The sequence below is a fragment of the Strongylocentrotus purpuratus genome, unplaced genomic scaffold (assembly GCF_000002235.5).
Source record: "Strongylocentrotus purpuratus isolate Spur 01 unplaced genomic scaffold, Spur_5.0 spur5_scaffold_7, whole genome shotgun sequence".
Taxonomy (NCBI): Eukaryota; Metazoa; Echinodermata; class Echinoidea; order Camarodonta; family Strongylocentrotidae; genus Strongylocentrotus; species Strongylocentrotus purpuratus.
Window position 1 is genome coordinate 28949391 of NW_022145613.1, and position 10468 is coordinate 28959858.

The window sequence follows — 10468 nt, forward strand, 5'->3', positions numbered from 1 at the left end:
ATTATTATACCCGTCATTTGATAACTTATGTGACTACGTTTTACCAGACGCGTCATGAAAGTTAAATAAATATTACACAATAAAACAATAAGCACACAACGACAATGTTACGTGAAATCCATGACCATGAATTCTAATCAAGCAGCCCACTGAGACCATTCTCATTCTCATATCGATGAACCTCAATATTGTCTTTCTAAGTACTGAACATCTGATATCTTACCCCGGCAACACATTTTAAAGATGACACATTTTATCTCCTTAACATAATTTAAAAAAAAACGTTGCTTCGCAGATAGTCTGAAGTATATTGTTGACAGTTATTTTCCAAGCTCGAACTGCAATGAAACGTTCATGAGTGACTAAACTGACAAATGGCCGACCAGCTAGCCTACGCCAGGTCAGATATAACAGTGCCACAAATGAAAGTCTACCCTGTTGTAAAAAGAAAAATGCTACAATTGAATAATGGTCCAAACACCGTCCACCGACATCGTGTAGTATAAACCATCGTTGATGACATCGCGGGCGACATCATACTACATTGGACTGGTAGTCGAATTTCGGCTATCGTCCCTGGAACGGCTATCGTCCCTGGAAGGGCCATCGACCACCTTCCCGCTCATGCTGACGATGTTGCGCCCTCTCGAGCCCGTATGTCCGTCGGAGAAGTTGTTGAATTCCGTCGTGTGTGTGTTGGTCTGGTAGGTGGGACGACCGAATCGGAGCGGTTTCCAAGCGCTGCAGCACGGCACCTTGTCTGCTATCCAGTTGATGGCGGGTATCCGTCTGGAGGTATAAGGTGGAAGGTGTGATGAGAAGAATGGAGGACAGTGCAAAGTGCGAGATGAGTAGGGCGAGGTAAATGAAGAACGAAATGAATGGAAAAGTAGAAAGGGGGGGGGGGGTAGAAAAAAGAGAGAGAGAGAGATATGAAAACAGATTGATAGGCTACGCTAATTAGACACTTACGTTGGGATATGAAAGAGAATTTTAAAATATTTGATATAAATATAAAATGCTATATTAATTTCCATATTTTTCATAATTTCTTATAATTACCGATTATACTCCTAAATAAGTTTCCCATTTGTGATTAAACCACAACAAAAAAATTTAATAGTTGGGAGTAATTCTTAAAGCTTATCTGCCATAGTATACAGGAGGGATTACACCGCCCTGCAAGGTCACTGGACAGGTGGTTATCTCATCAACTCAGCTCTCAGTTAACATAAGAAAAAGAGGATCATGGGGGACCAATGGTCGCCGATTAGGCATTGTTTGTTATATAGAGGGCGCAAGTAGCTACAAGTAGTGCAGTGGGCCTTTAATACATGCATACAAATGGGTGAGGAGAGAGGTTTCTAGCTGTGTTGCCCGTTTCTACATAAATTATCTTGTCTAGGTTTTCATTTATTATTTTCTGAACATGAGGTATCCCCCCTCTGCAAAGAAGGGGACACGGAGGGGGGGGGGGGGGAAGGGTTGGCAAAAAATAAAATCCTGCTGATTTCATGACTGAGCACTGGCGAAACCAGTAATTTGGTGCGAAAGTGTACATTTTCCTGGAAATACAGGCCCACCGTCGACAAAAGGTCAGTATATACATGATATAGTAAGCCCTTATGAGAAAAAAAAGTAAATCTCCTAACTGCCAAAATGCCTCCCGGTGTAGAACCATACTGAAAATATGTTATTTGTATCTCCTTACCTCAATTCTTTGCAGACATTGGTGCTGAAAATGCCATAAATGAAAGGGTTGGTGGCGCTGTTGAGGGACGGGAGGTTTTGGAGAACGGGCGTGGCCAAGAGGACCGCTTGGCTGGAGGTGTCGATGCATCCGAATGCCTCCAGCGTGTAGAAGAGAGAGAACGGCATGAAGCAACATATGTAAGCTGTCAAAGAAAATAAAAGAGAGAGAGAGAGAGAAAGAGAGAGAGATTCATAAACATATAGAGAACATGAGGTTAGACAGAGAGAGAGAGAGAGAGAGAGAGAGGTGGAAAAACGAGAAGAGAAGAAAACATGAATTAGAAATGGCGTTAATCAAAACTAAAGTCAAATTTCGGTATAATTATGATTGGGTGCTAATGACGATCGGGAATGTGCCCATGAACGATTGTATTTTCAATATACAACTTTACAATTTACATAAACAAACAACACAAGATCTTTTGTTGGAGTTGTTGTTTCACTCTTCCGTAAGTGTTTCTAACAAGTAACATGATTAATGAATAGGCATATAAACTGATTTTTTTTTTTCTTATTAGTGCAGTGGTTTATAAACAACTGCTATACGATGCCAATTGCGTACAAGGTATCTTGGACTGGCTTACTGCATCAGCGATGTGACTTTTGAGAGAAACATCACAACAAAACAATGCCAATTGAACAATGCAGACTTTGCCAGAATTGCTGACAACACATGCACTAATTTTTTTCACGGGCTTTATTAAAGTGACTAGGTAACATTGTTGAAGGTTGATTAAAAAATTCCGTAATTTTTGTATGAAATGTTACTTATTATCTTCCTTCTACTGTACTAACCCTCTAACGTGAAAACAATTCTGAAAAAATACTCGAACTTCAAAGATATTAATGGTTTTCTAAGAAGGCGTCACTGTCCAATACCCTCTAACAGTGATTAACAGTAAATTCTCCCAACCATTTTTGAATTTGAAAATAAGACAAAAGACAAAACGATTAATTGATAATAACATACACATTTGTATAGAGTGCAATTATATCATCACTTCATCACTTACCACAGACGATACAGATGGTCATTTTGATGGTCTTAATCTTAGCCCTTGGGATTAGGCCTCGTGAACTGGCTCGATGTTTAGGCATTGTGGAGTTGCTGTCTTTTGACAATCCTTCGTAGGCGACTGGCAATTAATAAATAGAGACAACAACAAAAAAATCACTGAATGTTTTTACAAAAGGAAGAATATTATACACGAATTCAAAGTCGACAATTTAGGAAAATGAGAAGGAGTATGAACTATAATTTAGCAGCCGTTACTGAGGCAGTGGTTGATACATGCGTGGGGAGGGAGGGTGGGGAGGGAGGGTGGAGGGGGAGGCACGCGGAGTCGGGCGCTTGTCAGAGAATGTTAGAGTAAACAAGATTATGTATTAACAAATTATGAACGCTTTCTTGTGACTGAAATTACGGATGGAAACAAAATATATTCATTATTTTGTTGGTAAGTTTTACAATTCAAATTTTGTTTCCCTGCCCTCCCCCTCCTTATTTTGATGTCACTGCCAATGTCGATTTTTAATTTTTTTAATTCGATTTGAATTCCTGTTTGAATTCCTCTACGAGTATATAATATAGCAAAAGTTAGAAATCATTATTTTATCGTAAGTACAAATATGCATCGACATTTGACGAGGTATATTATTATAGTGTATTGCAGGCATACGTATGACAAGTAAATGATTGCTTGCAACCTGTGAATAACGATAAAATATGTATTTTTAAAAATAACTAATGGATCAATTTCTCACCATCTCTGTTTGCGTTTTTCGACTTCTTGACCTTTTGGGGTCCGCCCATCTTCTTCGCTCTCGTCCAGATGGTTACGATGATTGTGACGTAACAAAAGGTGATGAGTATCAGAGGAATGTAGAAGAACGAGGAGGTGACGTACATCGCGTAAACCTAGGAATTTGAAAGATTTGAAATAAGGTATACGTTTCCCAGGTATGAGTTATAGATAAATACTTGCAAAAAGGGACCGTTCTCATTGCAGGCTTCAGATAAAGATTGAATAACTTTGTTTTGTGCATATTTTGTGCAGATAAAACCTGATATCGAAATTCAGGCTTGATAAGGATTTGACTCTCTAAATACACTGTCGCTCATATAGTTGGAAAATATTTTTTTTACCTCAATTTATGGTATTATTTTGCCAATGATTTATTCCTAATAGATCTAGATAATAGTATACATTCTCAGATTTTATTGAATAATAATTTGCCAGTGTTTGTTTTGCGTGACTGCTAAAACATGTATATGCTACTGTGCTTATCAACTAGGGGACCTACGCACTTAAGTCATCTCAGATTTATCATTGTTAAACGATGCCCTTAATCGAAACATAACAAACCTTGAGTATCCACGATCGATTGCTGTAGAGTGCAGCAGGCCAGCATGACATCACCATTTGTGTCCCGTCTGGGGAGGCTAGGGGATCGACTTGAAAAACGACGGGTGAAGTAATACCTAGCACCGCTGGTAATATCCAACCGCCCGCTGCCAGCATCGTCGACCGCTTACCTGGTATTCACAATAATATATATATTTTTAAACACAACAATTTGTAGGTATTAATGACGCTAAACCTATATGAACAGCGTTATACTGTATGTGGCGTACCACAGGGGTCATAAATAGGCCCCCTATTTCTTTATCATATCCCAAATATGCCGTTTTTTAAAAGATATCTACCCTGTCTGACTATGGGCAAACTGCAATAATATAAACTCAGTTTCTACCCGAATTTCAAAATTAGGCTGATCAAGAAGATGGATTAGATTAATGAGAACAAGGAATACGAAGGAGAAAATATTAACAAAAAAGGGAAGTAAAAATCGATGAAAGAGATTTCATTCCCTGTGTAATTTGTGTTATATATAATCATTTATCAATTAAATCAAAGTGATAACTTTTCAAATTCAAAGCTGCTTTTTAAAGCATATCTGCAATTGTTTAGCCGGGAGGAATTAAACCTCCCTGCATGGTCAATGACAGGTGGTTATCTCATCAAATTAGCTCTCAATCAACATAATAAAAAGGGGACCATTGGGGACCAATGGTCACCGATTAGGCGTTGTTTGCTATAGAGGGCGCAAGTAGCTTTAAGTAGTGCAGTGGGGCTTAAAACATAGACATACTAAACTAAAATTGCTTTGAATTAACTGTCATCAAACACATTTCACCTACTGCATATACACGTCTTTAAGAATGTAAATGAAAGTAAAAAAATATATTACCATTGCCTGTGAAATCCATCGGGTAAACTATAGCAAAGAATCGATCAAAACTCAATGCTACAAGCTGGTACGATGAAGCCAACACAACATAAGCCTGCATATAAAAAAAAAATGAAAAACAAACAAGCAAACATGAAACTACTTTAGAGGTTTTTAGACATCAAGGCTCTCGGAAGGTTTCAAAGTTCAATTAAATCATACTGGAAGGCAATTGTAATGTTAGAGATTCAGATTTTGTTTCAAATTTGGCAGATTTGAACATAAATACTTACTTTGGTATTACGCTATACCAATGGCATATCTTTAAATACAAATGTACCTAACTTGCTGACACTACGAATCTTCTTCCTTTCAATCCCCCTTTTAAACTTTGTCTTTGAGCGTAAAGGGCAAAACCAATCCCCGTTCGATAAATGAGAGATTGCTACCAACAGGACTACCACCAAAATTAACGGTTAGTGATATATTCAACTTATTTCATTTTCACAATGCGCTGTCTGAGTAAAGTAAATAGTACAATGTGCAAAAAACCTTTGTACAGCAAATTAAGGTTTTGTGATAATTTAATTTCATCTGAATTCCCCATTTTATCTCTACAACTTCCAGACACATTTAAATGAGGGCTTCATACCAGAAGCTCACTGTGTGCATGGGTCTTGGTACTGTTCAAAATACTTACTTGGACATATCGATATAGTTTGCAGGCTATGTCACCACCTATAAATTCCGGTGTCTGGCGATCAAGAATATCAAAACCCACGCTGAATAAACCCACACAGATATCTGAGAGAGAGAGAGAGAGAGAGAGAGAGAGAGAGAGAGAGAGAGAGAGAGAGAGAGAGAGATACGAGGGGCGGGGTAAGAGATGAAAGGTGAAAGTGGAAAATTATTTACAAGTATGGTGCCCCTTTTTTGTTTGTAATAATATTCAGATGAATAAATTGAATTAATGGAGTTTTGTAATCTTCTAGAAAAAAAGCTGAATTTCTTTATATGAAATTATATTTTGTCTGACCTATCACCGTTGTGCAATGCATAAAATTGACCAGTAAGCCTAATTTTTTGAGTAGGATGTATTTAATGTATACAATATGATGTCTTGTGTTTATCATAAAAAAGGCAAAAAAATGTATAATTGTAGACATCGAAATAGCAAACTGAAAACCTATAACGTCAATTTTTAATCACCTCCTTTAAAAAATCAATGTTGGAAAGAGCCTGAGAAAGAATGGCCCATAAATACAACAGGCGTTATCGCAAGCTACAAACTTCCTTTATCAACGGACAGTGCGAGTCAATGTTTAAGATCCACCAGGAAAAGCATACCGCCTCCTACGGTCACCCTAGAACAACTTTCTCGTTCATTTGACAAATTTGCTTTTTTCATATCTTCCCCTGATATTACATATTGCAAAATCGTCATAAGTTAATTAAAATTTATCTTTCCAAATGCAACCCCTCGAATCTAAAAGTATCAAATATGGGTGTCATGTTTATTGATCAAATCTGCAGACGGCAGAAGGGAAACAGCTAGATCACGAGATCATATGTAATTTGTTTCATTCGGCTTAATGAAATATACCCATGTTTGTAAAGTTTCAATATGATCTTATCTGCAACGGCGATACTTATATAAGGGCATGAACGAAAAGAGCAGGAGTTAAATGGAAGCTACACACTTCCTTTAATCACGCATAGTACAAATCAAGAACTAAATTCCATTTGAAACAGCATACCGCCATCTACAGGTATCCTACTGCCAATATTTAGAAACACGTCGTGACAAATTGACTACTTTTATATCTTACTTAGATAGATATAACGTTTCGCCGTATTAAAATGAAAACATCGCAAATCGCCATAACTTAATCAAAATTTATCTATCCGTCATATTCAGCCCCTCAAATCTATGTGTATCAAATATGGGTGTCATGTTTAAATAACAAAATCTGCAGGCGGCAGAAAGGAAACGGGCTAGGTCACGTGAGCATGCGAATTTTGTTTCATTCCGCTTTATGAAACATACCGCTTTCTTGACAGGGGTACAATTTCATTGGAATCTTACCCGCAACGGCGAGATTTGTGATGAAGAAGTTGAGTCTGGATTTCTTGTGGCGGACGAGCCATATTGCAATGAGGACGATGCCGTTCCCTACTATGATGAGGGTGAAGAGAACCCAGAGGACGGCAAGCTGGATGTGCTGTTTAAAAGGGTTTAAAGGAATAAATCGCAATTAATATCGTTCTAAAGTTGATGCTTGCTGTTGAATTGATATTTAAAGGTAAGGACCAGTTCTGGTCATGCGATTGCATTCTGAAGAAAATGTTGTGGAATCGATCAGAAAAGGTTGATCTTCTAGCCTATAAGTATTGGTGTGTACTGCAAGGTTCTGGAATACAAAAGTTACAAGGACTGTACACAGAAAGATGTATGGGACTACGTGATATCTATCCAGTCCGGAGATATATAGTAATTTACCAAATATATCAATTAGTAGGCGGTTTCCCGGCAAAATTTGTATCATTACGTATTAGTCAAAACATATTCTTTCACATGATTGGTAATAAGAGCTCCCATTTCATTTTTTGAGAGGGGGTGTTTCCAAAACTGGTCTTAAGTAGTTTGATAAATGAGCGAATATAATAGTGCGAACATGGTCGAATTTTAAGATATAGAGAAGATTTGGATGACCAACCTACCTCTTTTTCTTTCTTTTTTTTGGGGGGGGGGGGGGGGGGGGTGGGTATAGTGGATAAATTCATTTTGAAATCGATCGCGAATGTTACATAGCTATCCTTCAGATGAAGGGCTCCATCATTCGTATCATGGGTTACTCAGTGGTTCGTATCAGGATTGCGGTAATAAGTAGGTTGATGGTCGTTAGGTCGCTTTTGCTTTCGTCACAATAAGATATCGTCATAAGAAATACAATCTCTGACTACATTAATGGAATAGTGAATCAGAGCGTTAAAGGCTCATTAATATTGGTACTTTATAGGGATAGCTTCATAGTATCAGTCACATTCGTTTTGCTCATTAACTTGAATGTAGAGTGTCTGCATTTCAGTCAGCAAAAATACACACATTTTTTCTATCAACGGAATTCAAGGGGAAAAGGTAACTTTCATGTTCACTTCATATCTTCTCATGTATTAACTTATCAGTGTTTCCAATTGTTAAACTGAAATATATTGCATACATCTGTAGGGCAGTTTCGTGGATATTATTTAATTCAGTTTAAATTGAATTAATTTATGATTAAACATTCATGCTTTAGCAGCAATCATAATCTACCTTTAATGTATTATGATTATCATTCTTGATAATGAATAGAATATATTATGGTACAAATAATGTTGGCCTATATCTTTAAAAAGATATGAACTTACTTTGTCAAGCGACCACCTGTCGACAATGCCGTTACTGGTGCCATTGTTTGACCCAGGCTCTGTATAATCGAAGCCCTCTGTCGTCGTGACCCCAGGGTCAAAGTTCACTTGTGTCGCCATAATGCGAGTAGAACTATGACTTTCTATGTCGGTCGTGGTTTATTAGAACTTTCCCCTTCAGAAGGAAAAAATATACATTGAAGGAGAAATTTTACGTGAAATACCAAAATGGTATGGACATAATTATATTTTTTAAAGAATACATAAAGAACACACGGTGGCAAAGAATAATAAGACGGGACCAGAAAAAGAAGGTTATAGAGAAAACAAGGGAGGGAAAAGAGGGAGTGTCGGAGAGGGAGGGAGAAAAGGTAAGATGGAGATAGAAAGAGGAGAGTGAGTGAAGGATGACAAATGGAAAATATAACGTGAGTGAGGAAAGGAGGAGGAGGAGGAGGAGGAGGAGGAGGAGTAGAGAGAGAGAGAGAAAGAAAGAGAAAGTTACAACTTCAACTTCTCACTCTAGTAATTTCCACAAGTGAGCCCTAATATTTTGTATACAAACATTTAAACATTATTTTTGTTTGTACAAAAGTGTTCGAATTATAAGTCTGTAAAAATATTTTTGATATTGAGCGCAATTTGCTCCAAAAGATACTGAGCGCAATTTTCTCCAAATTAACAGATTGTCGACACAAGCACATCACAGAGGGTATGTTGTAACATACCACATTCGCCTCAACTATCTGAATGAACATTTACTTAATTTATAGTTGTTATTCCTTGTGTGCAAAATGTTATGCCTCTATATTTAAAACACAATCATGGACAGTCGCTGTTCCTCGGAAAATATGCTCTTTTCTTTTTTCTTTTTTATATTTATTAAAGTCGACAACCTTGCGCGTTCACCAATAGTGGACCAGCGATCAATACATCTGATGATTTATTGAAGTCCTAATATTCTTGAAGTCCTAATAAAGCAATCCTTTACTTAAAAACATGAGTAATAAGTAAACAATTTAGTTTAAGAAGTTTAAACACTTACCTAGACTATACGAAATAGACGTTCCGTTTTCCTTCAGCAGTTTGATCAATACTCGAAATTCAAAGTTGTGATCCGGCGTTTATAGCCCATCCAACGGTGGCTCACCAAATACACACCATTATTAATCCAGATTGTTTATGCTCGCTTGTTCGACCGGAAATAAATCAAACTTTACAACCAATGATCGACTCATCCGTAAAAGTACAGAGCAATAAAAACGAGATGTGCTTCTTGTATAAACACCAAATCATACAATCGTCGTATATGAAAAACGCTGCAGCCGATCTATCTCATGCAAGATTTCGTTTCCAACATAACTTGCGGCACACGTCTGTCATCCGCGCGTCCAAAACCCGTACAACTGTCACAAGTGGGTGTGCACACTTCAAACTCGTGATCGATGCGAAACCTGGCGGAATTTGATTACGATTGAATACAAGCTGTAGTTTATCTTGGACGGTTCAATCGAATTCTACAAAAAACGGGTTTTCGTTTGTGATTTGTTATTGTTCTTCTTTCGCAGATGTCTGATAGTTCCTTGGGGACGTATCAAATGACGGACACCTTGGCTCGGGATTGAAGTATCACATTAAAGAGAGAGATGAAGATATTAGTCGCCCCCGGATAACAGCAGCATCTGTAGTGAAACAAAAAAAATAGACGTCCGGTGATTATTTACATGTATTTGGATGATTTAATTTTGTTCTCAACGTAGTGAAATGTGAGAATCATCCAATGAAAGTAAAACAAATTCAGTTACGAGTCAAACTATTTGATTTCTTTGTGTCATACATAGTTTATACTTATTTTTATGGAATGTCATATGATAAGATAGCTAACAACAACTATATTTGTATGTATATTTAACTACAGCCTTTGCATGCGTTCATCATAAACAAATAAATGTTCTATTTTTCATTGTTTCGGTAAAAATGTATAATATTGTTGTAATGTAATAAGCTTCCTATCAAAAAGATAACAAAGACTAGCTATTTATAAAAGGTATGGAGTGAGGAATAAAACACTGAT

General features: G+C 37.2%; 1 protein-coding gene across 2 annotated transcripts; it reads right to left on the minus strand.

Annotated features, from left to right (window-relative positions):
• On the minus strand, positions 1 to 10072 carry LOC100891879 (cardioacceleratory peptide receptor). Of its 2 annotated transcripts, XM_030973660.1 has the most exons (10): positions 9440 to 10072; positions 8395 to 8569; positions 7070 to 7205; positions 5684 to 5787; positions 5005 to 5098; positions 4119 to 4288; positions 3517 to 3670; positions 2766 to 2888; positions 1712 to 1895; positions 1 to 789 (listed from the first exon to the last, which is right to left on the minus strand). In XM_030973660.1, the coding sequence occupies exons 2-10, from the start codon at positions 8512 to 8514 to the stop codon at positions 540 to 542; spliced, it is 1335 nt and encodes a 444-aa protein (XP_030829520.1). In that variant the 5' UTR covers positions 8515 to 8569; positions 9440 to 10072; the 3' UTR covers positions 1 to 539.
• Between the last annotated feature and the right edge of the window lie 396 nt (positions 10073 to 10468).